This window comes from Bos grunniens, chromosome 4 (genome assembly GCF_055505025.1).
Source record: "Bos grunniens cultivar Pamir isolate PY7600 chromosome 4, Bosgru_T2T1.0, whole genome shotgun sequence".
NCBI lineage: Eukaryota > Metazoa > Chordata > Mammalia > Artiodactyla > Bovidae > Bos > Bos grunniens.
The window spans coordinates 771109-786688 of record NC_141168.1 but is presented as its reverse complement, the minus strand read 5'-3'; the positions used below and the strand labels follow the sequence as shown (position 1 = coordinate 786688).

General features: G+C 51.7%; 1 protein-coding gene across 19 annotated transcripts in view; it reads right to left on the bottom strand.

Annotated features, from left to right (window-relative positions):
* Positions 1 to 4511: 4511 nt before the first annotated feature.
* ESYT2 (extended synaptotagmin 2) overlaps positions 4512 to 15580 on the bottom strand; it is a 78892-nt gene continuing 67823 nt past the window's right edge. For 13 of the 19 annotated variants that reach the window (XM_086394650.1, XM_086394653.1, XM_086394667.1 and 10 more), the window contains 8 exons: positions 15340 to 15426; positions 13451 to 13600; positions 11958 to 12343; positions 10856 to 10954; positions 9335 to 9466; positions 7975 to 8080; positions 7608 to 7657; positions 4512 to 7516 (listed from right to left, as the gene is read on the bottom strand). In XM_086394650.1, the coding sequence (XP_086250776.1) occupies positions 7471 to 7516; positions 7608 to 7657; positions 7975 to 8080; positions 9335 to 9466; positions 10856 to 10954; positions 11958 to 12343; positions 13451 to 13600; positions 15340 to 15426 (1056 nt within the window). In that variant the 3' untranslated portion in view covers positions 4512 to 7470. Of the gene's footprint in view, positions 7517 to 7607; positions 7658 to 7974; positions 8081 to 9334; positions 9467 to 10855; positions 10955 to 11957; positions 12344 to 13450; positions 13601 to 14592; positions 14983 to 15242; positions 15288 to 15339; positions 15427 to 15580 lie in introns of those variants that run through there. The other 6 variants (XM_086394651.1, XM_086394654.1, XM_086394669.1 and 3 more) reach the window with 3 other exon arrangements.

The following is a 15580-nucleotide window of genomic DNA, read 5'->3' as shown; positions in this document are numbered from 1 at the left end:
GAACAGCTTGCCTTTCACCTTGGGGACAAATCCAGCCCTGAAGCTGGTAGCAGTGAAATGACCCAGAACCTGAAGATCAGCCTTCCCCACACTGTCGGATTCTAGAGAAGCTTCTAGAAAAGGATGTGTCTTGTGTGTGACTGTCCCATTTGGGACTGGGGACGGGGACCAGCCTGGAGCCTGAGTGCGGCGATGTGTAGCCCATGACTGGGTCCTTGTGGCTGGAGCAGGAAACCCTCCTGGGGTTGCCATGGTGCTGCCCAGCCTGGCCCCTGGGCCCTCCTGTGCAGTTACTTCAAGTAGAATCCACCAGGCCTCAGAAGGCAGGCACTGCCCGGGGTGCATACGGCCCAGGGTGTGCAGCGAGCTGGCGGAAGGCCTGTGGGCCAGGCCAGGTATCCTGAAGGGCACCTGGGTGGGGTGGGGGGGGGGGCACTGAAGGGCACCTGGGTGGGGGGGGCACCTGGGTGCTATTGGTCACCGCATGTGGGGCACACGGCAGCCCGTTTGGGAAACTTCAGGGCAGAACGATTAGGGCTTCTGCACATATCTCTTTCTTATGCCGCGATGAATGAAAGCAGTAGTTACAAACTGGCCTGTTTGTGCCGCGGGGAGTGGCCTTCAGAGGCCCCGGCCCACAGGCCTAGGCAGGCCGCGGGCAGCAGATGGCGCCCGTGGGGCCGCTGCTCGGGGCCTGCAGCGGCGCAGAGCTGGGGACGCGGAGGCTGCCCCCCACCCCCGCGCACGCCAGGCGCCTTCGCCAGGCGCCTTCCCACGGCCCCTGCGTCCTGCTCGCTTGCCAGGCACGGCTGCAGCCGCTCCGGCCCCCTGGGCCCGCTCAGCCGAGGGCGAGACGCGTGCAGGGCGCGCGGGCCGGTCTGACTGGGGCTCCGCTCTTGGCCCGGCCACTCCCGGTAGAAACAGATGACTGAGTCCCAAGGGGACGGCCGGAAGCAGACGTCCGTCCTCGGGTGGCCCTTGCAGGGCAGGTGTAACGGTGAGAAGAGAATCTGGGGACACGCCGCCCTTCCTTCCGTAGGAGAGTCTTGCTGGAGACGGGCTCTTCCAGCGCTGGGCACGGTCACCCGCGTCCTGGCCTCAGTGGTTGCGGTAAGCCACTGGCAGGACCTCAGCGCGTCCTTGTGGAAGACGCCTGAGCCTGCCTGCCCTCGTTACGGCTGAGCCGCGCCTGCTGGGGCCTCTGACTTTCTCCTGCGGGAGGTCTGCTGAGCTGCTTTAATGTGTGATGTTTCCAGCAAACCCGGCGTGTTTCCGCGTCATCTGGTCCCGTTCCTCCCTCCCCTCTGGGGCGTCACTGAGTGGCCTTGTTCACGCTCCAGCCTGCTCTTTGTGCTCAAAGGAGAGGAGATGGTCTGTGACTCCGCTTCAAGTTTCTGACTCTCTTTTCAACTCAAGTCTATCACTGAACCTCAGTGGCATTTACCTTTCATGTACTGTATTTTATACTCCAGAATTCTTACTTCATTCTTTCGATAATTTGTTTCCCTGAAAATCACTCTTTACTTTATGTGAATTCTTTGGCTAGTTTTCTTTGAACATACTTGCCTTGACTCAGATGTTTTTCACTTAGTAGCTTCTTGGATAAATTCTCTAGAAGCCATATTCTTTGTCACATGCTGCCTCTGAAGTCTCCACTCAGTTACCCAATTTGGTCAGCTAGTGACCAGTCAGAGGTTTCTTTAATACTTTGGACTCCTCTCCCAGTATTCTTGGGCTTCCCTGATAGCTCAGCTGGTAAAGAATCCGCCTGCAATGCAGGAGACCTGGGTTTAATCCCTACCTTGGGAAGATTCCCTGGAGAAGGGAACGGCTACCCACTCCAGTGTTCTGGCCTGGAGAATTCCATAGACTGTGTAGCCCGTGGGGTCGCAGAGGCACGACCGAGTGACTCACTTTCCTGGTACTTGGTGAGAGCTGGTGTGTGTGGGGGGGGGGGCGGGGGGGGGTGGTGTGCCCCATCACGTGGTCCTGCTCAGCCCTCACCCCCGCTGACGGAGCCTCAGCACAGCTGGAGGTGATCGGCCAAGACTCACTCACGTGCCTGTGCATGAGTACACCTTCCTAGACGCCCAGGGATGGGAGAGGTTTCCCAAGCCCTCTTTGACATCTATTTCCCAGGTTTTCCTTTTTAACATTTTTTGGTCAGTCTCCTGTTAGTCCCAACTGGCCTCACCACCCCAGGGAGCTGCAGCATGAGAGAACCACCACTAACTGTTTTCGACACGGTCTCCCCAGGACCCAGAGCGCCAGTGCTCCGGGACGGGTTCCGGGGAACGGGTTCCACGCCCGCTCCTGATCGGCTGCAGGTCTCACTGCCAGTGTGGCGCCAGGCCTCTGTAGGATGTTTTCCATGCTGCTTTCTAATAGCTATTCTTGGATAAGACACAGAAATTTGTTTTTATAACTGGTCCTTTATGAAATACTTGTTCAAGAGTTTTCATGACTTGCTTAGGGTTTTCACGTTGACAATCTCGTATTTGAAAATGACTTTCTTTCCCAAGACAAAATTTATAACCTGTTTCTGTCCTTGTTGTATTGCCCAGGGTTTCCAGGTTAACACAAAGACAGACAGACTTCCTGGTCCAATTACTTCTCAATTATACTATTGGCTTTTGTCTCAACAGTATTCTTTACGGTGTTCATCAGTATCTTTCTCTTTAGCCATAACTAAGAACTGTCAATTGGTGTCTCTCTTTCTTTAAATGGAAACTTGTTAGGACAAATTCATGTTATTGTTATTTAAGGTCTGCCAAGTTTAACAAAGGTCCGTCTAGTCAAGGCTATGGTTTTCCCAGTGGTCATGTATGGATGTGAGAGCTGGACTGTGAAGAAAGCTGAGCGCCGAAGAATTGATGCTTTTGAGCTGTGGTGTTGGAGGAGACTCTTGAAAGTCCCTTGGATTGCAAGGAAATCCAACCAGTCCATCCTAAAGGAGATCAGTCCTGGGTGTTCTTTGGAAGGACTGATTCTGAAGCTGAAACTCCAATACTTTGGCCACCTGATGCGAAGAGCTGACTCATTTGAAAAGACCCTGATGCTGGGAAAGACTGAAGGCAGGAGAAGGGGTCGACAGAGGATGAGATGGCTGGACGGCATCACCGACTCGATGGACATGAGTTTGGGTAAACTCCGGGAGTTGGTGATGGACAGGGAGGCCTGGCATGCTGTGGTTCATGGGTTGCAAAGAGTCGGACACGACTGAGTGACTGAACTGCAGTTTATACATCATTTATTCAACAGATACCTTTTCGTCAACTGTGTGCCAGGAACAGGGCTAAAGTGACTTTGTTTAGCTCACTGGAAGATAACCTGTCCCCCACCCCCACCTGTGAATGGCTGTGACATTCTGGAGATTCTTGCGTGGGGAGTGGTACCTGCTCAGAATTCATATTTGGGGTCTGAAATGACAGACTGCTAACCCTTGTTAGCCCATCCTTGTTTACTGATGCGGCAGGAAATATTCTTTTTTCACGCGACCTGTGAAATGGCTGTAGGAACATGAAGCTCGCACCCCCCGCCTGCGGCTGGCCACTCCAGGAGCCACTCGCAAAAGGACCTGTGAAACGGCTGTAGGAGCATGAAGCTCGCACCCCCCGCCTGCGGCTGGCCACTCCAGGAGCCACTCGCAAAAGGACCTGTGAAACGGCTGTAGGAACATGAAGCTCGCACCCCCCGCCTGCGGCTGGCCACTCCAGGAGCCACTCGCCAAAGGACCTGTGAAAAGGCTGTAGGAGCATGAAGCTCGCACCCCCCGCCTGCGGCTGGCCACTCCAGGAGCCACTCGCAAAAGGACCTGTGAAACGGCTGTAGGAACATGAAGCTCGCACCCCCCGCCTGCGGCTGGCCACTCCAGGAGCCACTCGCCAAAGGACCTGTGAAACGGCTGTAGGAGCATGAAGCTCGCACCCCCCGCCTGCGGCTGGCCACTCCAGGAGCCACTCGCCAAAGGTAGGTCTGTTTACTTTGTTTTCTCACCTCCCACCATGTCTGACACATAAAAGAACCTGGCATCCAGGCCTGGTCCACATGATTATTTTCAGACAGGAGCCTGCCATCCCTCTAGGTCCGCCAGCTCTCCGAGTACAGTCGATGATGCCGCACCCCTCGCCTCAGCGCGCTTACCGGCCCCTCCAGGCGAGCGGGTGGGCCTGTGCTCAGTGACACTGCCTCCAGGGCTTTCCCTCCTCCTGTTCAGACCAGACCCTCTTAGCAACTTCGCAGAGCTCTGGCTTTAAAGACTTGTTTTTTCTATTCATGATTATCTTTCAGAAGAGCTGTTTTCAAAACTCAGAGTCTGAGAGAGGCAGAGAAGAATCAAATTAAGATGGAAACTCCAAGGAGTAATATCAGTGATCTGATACAGTTCTGAAAACAAAAGAATTCACAAGTAACATATACAAGTGCTATACTACACACACTTTTCAAATTGCCTGGTTCCACACTAAACATTTTACTTCAAAAGACAAAGGAAGAATAAATCACAAGCGAGGTAACACAAAAAGTTTTATTGAATAAATACATGCACTGTCATGTAAAATTAGTTGAGCAAAAAGGGCATTTTACAATAAAAAACAAAAACAAAAAAACCCCTCTGCTGTGTTACATCTGCAGGGGGTGGTCCAGCTAGAATGGCGTTAAAGCAACAACCGCGTACAAACAACCAGTGTTTGCATTTGGCTTCAACAGTTCCTGACAGAGGAGGGCTGACCCTTGACGAGGAATAAACTGTGGTGAACTCTGCTGTGAGGCGTCTTCTGTTCTAACCTGAAGCAATGCCTCACACTTCATACTTTAAGGCACAGGATAAGCAATAAGGTAACAATTCAAATTAACCAACGTTAATTTTCCCTCCATTGGTTTGGGTCAAGGTAGAAAAGTTGAAGTTCCCTTTTCCCAGATGAAGCAGTTAGTCAGAACTGGTGATGAAGGTTCTGAGAAGTGACTGTCCATCGCCAGGATCACGGAGCCCAGGGTCTGGCCTAAAGCCGAGTCTCAGCTGCCCCACTGGACACAAGAGCTTTCCTCTGAACACCCGTCAGCCATAAAGGCAGAGTCCCAGCCTAAGAGTCATCCCTTCCCTTTACAGAGAATGGCGCTGGCTGCTGGGTCTGTCCAGACCCAACCGTCCACACAAAGGGTGGGCATCGTGCAGCTAACTGGCTTTGTTTGGGTTTTGAACCTTTCGTGGCATTTACTTTACCCAATTGCTTAAGTAAAGCATTCCATGTAGCACATGCAGCAGAACATGTTGAACAGATGAAGTGCATGGCTACAAAACCCAAATACTGGGGATGTTGGCAGAAATCATGGGTGTGCTAAATTTCAGTGAGTGTTTCCCTTCTTTTAGAAATTATGCCAGAAGCCCTTCAAAAAACCTGATTTTTTGGGGGAGCAGCAGGTACCTCATGGCTTGTGGGATCTCAGTTCCTGACCAGGGGTTAAATCCAGGTCCCTGGTAGTGAAAGCATCCAGTTCTTAGCACTGGACCGCCAGGGAATTCCCACAACAAACCCAATTTTTAAAGTCTCCAATAAATCTAAAACCATGGGCAGGCCACTGGATTTAGTAATGACCTGTTTTCCTCCTGCTGCTAAAACACCAGAGTTAGGTGTTTCCTGTGTGTGTCATCAGGCTTGCAGCGCCTCCCGCGCTGACGGAGGAGGTGGTCTCTGCTGGGGCTTCGGAGAAGCTTTACGGCCCAGGAAGCTGCAAGGGCACAGGGTCTGCACGGCTGCGTGAAACGTGCTGCGAGGCTCCGGGCTCCACCACCCTCTGGGGTCAGAGTGTGAAGGGCCAGAGCTGAGCCCCGAGGGCAGGAGAGGCAGTGCAGAGGCAGCGTCCACAGGCACTTGGGCAGTCAGGCCCCGAGAGCGTCCAGGAGTCACGCGGGATGAACAGTGAGGTCGCTAAGCTCAGAGCCGCATTTCCCCCGGTATTTACACAGGGCTGGAGGATGTCCTCATGGCTCAGGGTCATCTGCATCCCGCAGCTTAGAATATTTAAAGCTTTCTGCACACGTGCACCTTGTTTAGGGCACGCACAGCTGCCACAGGCTATGGAATCTCACCTCCCAAGAGGCTTGGGACCTTTATATACTTGGATATAAAACGTGCTTTTCCTAATCTAAGAAGAAAAAATACTCCGAAATAAAAGTTGTATAACAACATCCCAACACTGAGGTCAGTCATGGCATGAGGTGAGGAAACCCAGTAGTTACTGACAGCCTGCGGCTGCCGTGCCAAGACCCCTGGGTCCCCACGGTGGAGGTGCCGGCTCCGCCCTGTGCGAGTCACACTGACACACATGCACCAGCTCCGCCCCGTGCGTGTCACACCAACACACGTGTGCCAGCTCCTCCCCATGCATGTCACACCGACACGCGTGCGCCAGCCCCGCCCCGTGCACACAACACCAACACGCGTGCGCCAGTGGCGGCTTCCCACATCATGTCCTATCTGCTCACCCCGACCTGTCTCACAGCCTCTGCAGAGACAACCTGAGTTAGTCTTTCTTTTACAGCTGAGAAAACACCGAAAATTCCACAACAGACTAACCGCTAACACTGAAGTATTGTATTTCAGGGAAAGGATTATGTATCTGTACTGTTTCATGAATAAGTTATAACAAGCAACTTAAAAATAAACTTAAGACATTCTATTTTATGTGAGAAATTTCAGATTAGTGCACTGTGAACCGTGACAATTCTTGTGATATTTTATATTGCTCAGCTATACATTTTTCCTTATAAGTGCTACAACTGACTCCTTATAATACATCTTTATATTTATGAAAGTGTAAATATTTTGCATACATTCTTTTACCATTCATAATGAGCAGAAATATACTAGCATTTACTAATCTTTCAGCTTTTCTTTTTAAAAAGAAACACCACAAAATAGGTCACTGAGAACTTTTTCCTGCAAAGACAAAAATGATTATTTGTAATAAGAATTTAATAAGTTTCAGAAGAAAAAAATATATATATTTCCTTGATCCATTTTCTCTGAATTTCAAACCAGCATATAGAGATAATAAAAAATAGTCTATTCATACGGCATAGTACACCTCAGTGATATACAAAACAAGGCAATAATAAGCAGGTCCATACATCGGCTTCCTAGGAGACAGCCGACATGTAGCTTTACACACACAACAGCTGGCCGCTATGCTACGCACACCGTGACAACTGCTGAAATACTAGGGGAAATTTAAACATACAAAACTTAATGCTAATATTGGCCAAATACGCCTAAAGTATCAACATTTTATAAAACCGTCACGGGGCCAGTAACCAAGTACGTGAAATTATAAAAAGAGCATGGGTGTGTCTGCGGGGGCCGGGGGAGAAGGGTGTGTCGGTGCGGGGCAGCGTGGGTGTGTCTGCGGGGGTGTGTGTGAGGGTTGTTGGTGCAGGGTGGGCAGGTGCAGCGGGGGCTTCTTGGCGGCGGCCTACGTCACCACGTGGGGCCTCGTCCCGTCTTCTGTGAGGTCGTACCTGAGACATAGGAAGACAGCAGACACGCGGTCACAGGGGCCATGCTCCTGAGTGGACTCACGGGCTCCGTGTCTGTCGGGGGGACACTCACCACTGGGTCCAGCCTTTGGCGAGCTCTTCAGATGCTAGACCAACCAGCACCTGTGGGTTAGAAAACGCCTATAGAAGTGGGTTCTGGCAACTTGCACTTTGGGTGTCTCGCTTTTCAATTTTTCTGCCCTTAAGATCTACCCATGACCTATGGTTGATTATACCCAAGAGGCCCTTCCTGTAGCCAACGGCCTTGATGGCAGGTTATCATGCAGTGTCAGTGGAGATAATTCACATCAATACTGACTCACAAACCACTCACGGCAGCTTAGCTGACATGGATTATCCATGCACATAAATCCAGTCCAAAATGCACACTTGGGGTCAAGTGTTTAATTTTTACAACATGCAGAACTTTTTAAACCTACTTTGCCAAGAAGCCCTTTGTCTTTGGACAGGAAGCCACCGCTGTTCTTCACGGCCACATCCAAGGTTCTCCTCTGCACGTCTGGCAGTGAGACGCTAAAATCAAAGCTGAAGCAGAAAAAGAGGATCATCGTACACTTCTCCAGAATTTTGCTCTGTTTTATTAGAACTAAAAACTGACATTTCTGTTTATGCTGCTGCTGCTGCGTCACCTCAGTCGTGTCCGACTCTGTGCGACCCCAGAGACGGCGGCCCACCAAGCTCCCCCGTCCCTGGGACTCTCCAGGCAAGAACACTGGAGTGGGTTGCCATTTCCTTCTCCAATGCGTGAAAGTGAAAAGGGAAAGTGAAGTCGCTCAGTCGTGTCCGACTCGTAGCGACCCCATGGACTGCAGCCCAGGCTCCTCCGTCCATGGGATTTTCCAGGCAGGAGTACTAGAGTGGGTTGCCATTGCCTTCTGTTTGAGTCCACTCCAAACATGATCTTTGTTTCTTTATTGTAGAAGTGATCTCTTTGGCTAGATGTTTAGACCTGGCCCTTCAGGAAGACTCAGTTTCCCGCTCCGCCCCCCCGCCCCACCAATTATTTCCCAAACACAACAGGAGACTGGAACCCTAAACGTGCGAAGCTGACCCTGTGGCCCCCTGGTGTGGACACAGTGCCTGAATCCTGGGGAAAAACCTGGGCTGTGGTGTGAGACACCTGGGCAGTCCAGGCCAGTCCCTCCCCTGCAGACCAAGGGGTGAGAGCTCAGAGCCCTGCATGAAGGAAGATCAGCACCCTCAAAGCAGCCTCGTAGAAGAGGCATCTGCAGGCAGCTCCTGGCGGCTGAGGCCAGAGGCTGCCGGACAAGCCTCCAGCAGCCAGGCTGGCAAAGCAGAGGACGAGGTCGGAGGCTTCGCAGGACACGTGGATGCGCTGGTCTTCCCAGAGTGAGCAGCCTGACCCCCAGGTTTGCAGGTGAGTCCCCAAACTTGTAGTAGCTGTGGCTGACCAAGACCAGCTCCTGCTCGTTGGTTTCTGGCCTCAGTTTAGATGAAGTCACCGGTCAGAAAGCATGGTGAGCAACTAGTACCTTCAGCAATGGAATGTCAACTGAATCAATCAGTGGACATCGACATCATTCAACTTGTCATTTCCCCGGATGTCGGTGGTGTTTGAGCCACGAGGACTGGGGTCCAGCCACATGTGCGCAGGCCAAGGCTGCTGGGGTGTGGTCTGAGGATCCATGTGGTACTCATATCTATCAACAAGCCCCCGACTGCTCACAGGGGGTGTTTTTCGCTCAGCCTCCCCATAGGCACCACCTGGCCTTCCTCAAAGGGCGGCGTAGACCGTCCGCCCCACAGCGTGGACCATACCTCTGATCAAACACGGGGTTCAGTGTCTTCTTCGACACGTGTGTTTTCCTCCTTCCCGACCTCCTCTTGTCTGGTAACAAATACAGGCGGACGTAGGGATCAGAGCCATCCTCAGAGAAGGCGATGAGATTTCTTGTGACACAGACCGGAGAACACTGGGTGTTAGGGTCTAGAAAAATGCCAGTGAGCACCACACGAGAACCTACCCCGACTTTTGCATTTATCCCGGCGCTAAGAACTCAGGGAGGCGACTGTCCTCTCCTGTGCTCACGGGCTTCCAGCAGCCGCGGAGGTGGCCTCGGCCCCGTCTCCTCAGCCCAGAGTCTGGGGGACACTCTGACTCCCTGCTCTGCTGCCAACAGGGAAACCACAGCATCACCCTCCACACTGCTTCACTGGCCCTCCGAGAGAGGGGCGCGGCCAGCCTCCTGGGAGGCCCCAGAGGCCGTGCAGCCGCAGTCCTCAGGACCGCTCCCTGGCCTCTGCTCAGGCCGAGGATGCCCTCCTCCGCCCTCTGTCCCCCTGAACCCTTCCGTCAGAGACACATGCCCACCTCCTCCTCACTGCTCTTGTCCCAACAACTGGGCCAAACACACCTAGTATTGAACTACAGCTGATCTTGAACTACACGGAGGTTAAGGACCTATGTGGTTCTGTATCCACGGAGTCAGCCAACGGCAAGTGGTGTAGAGTGGTGACATTTAGGACTGAAAAAAAATCTTCCTGTTGGTGTAGCCACACTGCTCAAACCCACGGTGTCCCAGGCTCAACTGTCCCTGCAGCCACTTCCACCTGCTCACTCATCTCGAGGAGCCCGAAAGCCCAGAGGAGGGGCGTCTAGCCAGCCTGCTGCTCTGGAAGCTCTCCAAGGAAGCACCTCAGCAGCAGGAACACAGGAGGTGCTCAGTAAACAAGCATGTGTTGAACTGACCTACGCGCTCACATAATCATGTTTCTAAACGTTACTAATTTTCCTTCCCTGTTTCCAACACTTTTTTAGAACATCCAAATTTTTATATCACCTATTTACATCAGAGCTACTAGTGAGACCGACAAGTCACATAAAGAAAAATAGCCAGTCAGCCCTGCACCGTCATCACTGACAACCAAGCACGAGCCGCATCGGCACTGCTGCCTCCCGCTGCGCTCACTGAGCGGGCACACACCGCCCTGCCCTGGCACGCTCCTCCTGAGAGACTTCAGCTGCTCCTGTCACAATGCCAGAGATCTGCCTGCATCTTCTGAACTGTTAGCTGCTCCTGTCACGATCCCACAGACCTGCCTGAACTGTTAGCTACTCTGGAAACTGAATCCCCAAAGACACTTCAAAGACAGAAAAATACACCCGTTATTGTGTTCTAAAGGCTCAGTAACAGGGAACGTCTTATAGACTACAACATGGCAGTTTAAGGGAGTATTAAAAGCAAACAAAATGGCTGTGAACAGAAAATGTCATGGAAACCAGGATCACAGTCCCACTCAGAGCCCCGCCTGCCTGCTCTGCTCTGTAAGGACGCTCACCTGCAGGAGTGCACGACCACCACCAGCTTGTTCCTCTGCGAGCTGTGCCGGATGGTCAGCTGGATCTGCCCCAAGGGGGACTGTCCCAGGGTGGTTCCACTAGGGAAACACAGCAGAGAGTGAGCTTTGCAGACGGCTCAGAGGCTGCGAGCACATTCCTTCCCTCACATGAGGAGGAGGCAAACCCACGAACGGGAACCCTGTCAAACTGGGCACAGATGGACCAGCAGGATGCACATCCACTCAAGGGCTCAGTACAGCCCACTTCCTAAACCTGGGGCCCAAAGTAAGATCGAGACAGAGGACCAGCAGGGTGCACATCCACTCAAGGGCTCAGTACAGCCCACTTCCTAAAACTGGGGCCCAAAGTAAGATCGAGACAGAGGCTCTCCTTACAGACATCAACTCTGTCTTCCTGAGGCTCTGTCTACCCGGGCACTGCCTGAATCTGTGCTCCTTTCTCGGAGCCCCCGGCCCCAGCCTCGCAGGGATGAGGTCACAGCCCTGGCCTGTCTCAGGCTGAAGCACGGAGCTCATGGACAGAGGGGCGCTCTCTCTGCACCACCTCCCCCGCCTCACACTGAGCACGGCAGGGCAGCAGAGGAAGCTGTTTCAAATGGCAGCTCCCCCCACCGAGAGGAAAAGGCTAACATCTGAGGCTCTGGGTAACCACAGACTCTGTCCTTATCTAAGGGAGCCATGGACACACCTGTGACGAATGGGCGTGAGTGAGAAATCCATACAAACATCCCCAGACAAAGCACTGGGCGGTGTGGCAGGTGTGAACCCAGCATGGAAGAGCAGGGCTGTCCTCAAACAACAAACACGCCCCACTGCCACCAGGCCTTTCCCTGACCCGGGCTAAGGTCCAACAGGCCCGCTTCAGACACTGCCTTCCTGACCTGAGCGTCACCCCACTGTTCTTAAGCTTTAAGTGAGCCAAACACTAGGCACCAGAAAACAGCAGGTTTACTCTGAAAGCCAGAGGCTCAGGGAGCACAAGGGCCACCCTGCCTGAAACCGTCTGGTTAAGACTGCGTTCCCCCCTGGCAGCCCATGGGGCCCGCGCCGATTCCGCAAGAGCAAGGGCACGTCTAGTTACTTCTCAAGCTGCCGCAGCCTCTGCCGCAGCTCCTGTGTGGCAATGGGCAGCGAGATGTCCGAGGCGATGCTTGGGGTGGGTTCCTTGACGGAGACGTGGCTGGGGGAGCCGGTGGGGCCCGCCTGGAGGCTGGAGGAGCTCCGGCCGAGGTCCCTTGGGCCCTGCAGGCCGGCCTCCACGGGCAAGCCTCGCTCCTCCACACCAGGCCTCTCATCGCCCCCGGCGACTGGTGTGGACGGGGCTGTGCCACCGTCACCCGAGCCCGGCGATGCAGACATCTGAGGCCTGACAGAGACTTTCCTGCCTTCCTTGGACACAGAAGGCCGTTTCACTTGAGCCGAGTGCTGGTGGTCTGGAGGCCTCTCCTGCTTCTCCAGGTGGAGCACCTCGGGGTGAAAACAGACACAGGATGAAAACCGCTGATGCTGGTCACAGGTGCACACGTGAGCAGCTCTAGGGATCCGCATTTGCAAAGTTTCTTCAAAACCTGGCACAAAACATTCAAAGCAGTCTACCTATTTGGCTATCGTACCACACATCAAAGAAAGTGTAAAACAGGAGTGTGCAGGCCACTCAACAGCACAACGCGCTCTGGCCTCTGCCAGCAGCCACTCTTGGCACAGGGTGGCAGCTTTGTGGAGGAAGAGCCCAGGTCATAAACTCCTCCTCCACAGACCCCTATCCCGCCGTCTTACCAGTGATCACGGAAGGAGAGGCTGCCGGACTCTGAGAGTCGATGTGGAAGCAGCCCCACCCTGCGAGCTCCTGCCACACCTGCTCTGCGTGTGCACACGTCCCCCGAGTAGCCTACACGTGAACCCCTGGCATCGGGGGTCATCTCGACAGCCTGAAGCCTCTCCCCAAGTAAAGCTGCAGCCAACACCCCCAGGGCTATGCTGGCTCCAGGAGTCGGGCTTCCAGACAAAAAGCTCTATGATTTACCACTGGAGACACTGTGGTCCCACCTGGAAAGGCTGTGACCACGCCCAAAGAGATTGTTTCTACCACACCCTCCACAGACTACTGAATTTTTTAAGAAGCTGGTTCTTCGTTTTAATTTGCATTTTAAAAATTAGAGTTTTAGCACTTTCCCATATGTTTGCCAGTTTTATTTTCAGCATTTCCTTAGGTACTTAAAAATGAATCATTGTCTCTTTTGGACAGAATTTATTTTTCCTGTAATCTCTACCATCTTGCAGAGTTTTATTAAATTCTCCCTTCTGAACGACTTTTGAAAATTTAACAATAGCAAAAAACTTTACTGATCCAGATAGCAATACTTTCTGGACCAAAGGATCAAAAAAAAGACTGGCTGGACTCATCTGAAAGTGTGAGGAACGGCTCCGGCCTGCTCAACAGCCGGGATCACCGCTGCCATCGGCGTCTGAGCACAAGCCTTGGTCATCGCTCCCCTGAGCTACACAGCCCTGCGTCCGGCACTGAGACTGTGTCCACCCAGGACCCTTCCCCCAACCACTCCGGACACTCAGTACCCTGAGGGCGAGCTTCATCTTCAGAGAGCTGTTGGGACCTGAGTTGCTGAGCTGGAACCGCTGGTTCAGGGTCATGTCCTCGCGGGCGAGCAGCTGGCTGAGAGGGATCCTGAGGTTCCCCAGCGAACACTGGTGCTGCTCATCTCTCACCTGCCAAACACACAGAGCGCTCAGCATGGAGACGGGGACAGGAAATGCAGGCGGCCCAAACCTGGGGTGTCAAAAACACACGTCGCCTTCCCCTTCTCAGTCACGTGTCCATAAATGAGGCAGGAGGAGAGCTCCTCAGGGAAACACAGCACCATATCCAGTGGTGCTACAGGGTATCCGTGTCACAGGGCTGGCCATCTCCTCCTCACAGGCAAAATGAAAATAAAAGATGGAAAGTCTTGTCCAAAGAATCCACTACAAGAACCCTGAGCCAGAAGCAGCAGTCCACACAAATCTGAAGACTAGAAAGGAATGTCTTAAATCCTGTGAAAATGGTGACAACACACATTCCTGGTGTTGTGCCGAGTTTCTACTGGAGAAACATAAACACTTATGGAGAGGACACATTTCTAAATTTCTTTTAAGCTTTCTATTCAAAATCTACAATAACCTGCTTTAAAGGCATGGCAATATCTGGCTACTGAATATTAACTTTCAGCTTTACCTCTACAACAGGAATTATTCCTGTTAGATTGTCATGCTACAGATTGTTTAAACAAAAAGAGTAAGAACTTTGATGGCTTCACAGACTATATAAAAATAATCAAATAATTTAACTACACATGAAAACCTAAAAGCCTCAATGCTCATTTTTTAAACTGCAAACACAAAAGCATTTTTAAATGAAATAACTAAGTTTACAGAACTTTAAAAGTTATTGTAAATTCAAGGTCCAGTTACTATAAATTATTTTATGAGTGGGCTTCCCAGGTGGCTCAGTAGGTAAAGAATCTGCCTGGAATGCAGGAGACATGGGTTCAATCCCTGGGTTGTAGTGTAAAAATTATATTTTAAAATTATTATCCTGTCTTATTATTTTCTTAAAATTGAAGTACAGTTTATAACATTAGTTTTAGGTGTACAAAAGTGATTCAATAATTTTATAGACTAGACTCCATTAAAGTTATTACAAAATAATGGCTCTGTTTGTCTGTGTTGCACAACACACCTTTATTCTTATTTATGATGCAAAAATTCTTAATACAATTTTAGCAAATTGAGTATGTAAAAAGGATACTACATCACAAGTAAGCGGGGTTATTCCCCAAAAAAAGTTTGCTTGCAAGGCTTTCTAATGTTAAATCTTGAAAATCAATAGAGGTTTACAAATTTAAGATTTGAAAATCAGTACTGCATTTCACCATATTTACGAATTTCAAAAGGAAAAACCACATGATCATCTCAAACACCACAGAAAAGTCTTTGACAATATTCAATATCCACTCATGACAAAAACCTACAGCAAACCAGCAGAAGTAGAAAGAAACTTCCTCCAACATCAGACTTAGCAACAGGGAAACATCAAGGCTGTGCCTCAGGACCTGAAGGAGGCAAAGGTGTCTACTCAGGCCGAGGCTGGGCGGGCAGTGAGGCAAGGGAGGAAGGGAAGTGCCCTGACTGGGAGCAGACAGCACACAGCAGCGCCCGGGGCGTCCGCACAGAAGCTGCAGAGCAAGCACGCACAGCAAGGCTGACGGTGATGCCAACATACACACGCCAGCTGCAGTTCTAGACGCCAGGAACAATCAGCCAAAGGTGAACATGAAAAACGACCCCCTCCTGCCCTGCTGCTAACACTTACCGCAGGAACATGTCTCGTGGGCCCATGGTGGCAGTTCTCTGCGTGCTGTGTGATGGGGAGATATAAACACATCTATGTAAACATGCAAATAAATTACCTCCACTTCGAGCTCCTGGCGCTTGGGATTGTGAATGAAGAAGGTGAAATTTTCCTCCCACACAGGTTCGTTGGTTTTGTACCGAATCTGAAAAAAATGTCCTGAATCAGCTCTAGCATGTTTTCTGCAGACAACTGCTCCAGCACCGTGCATGGAAGCCGAGATGACACCTGTTTTCTGGGCTGTCCTGTGCTTAGCCATGTCTGACTCTTTGCGACCCCATGGACTGTAGCCTGCCAGT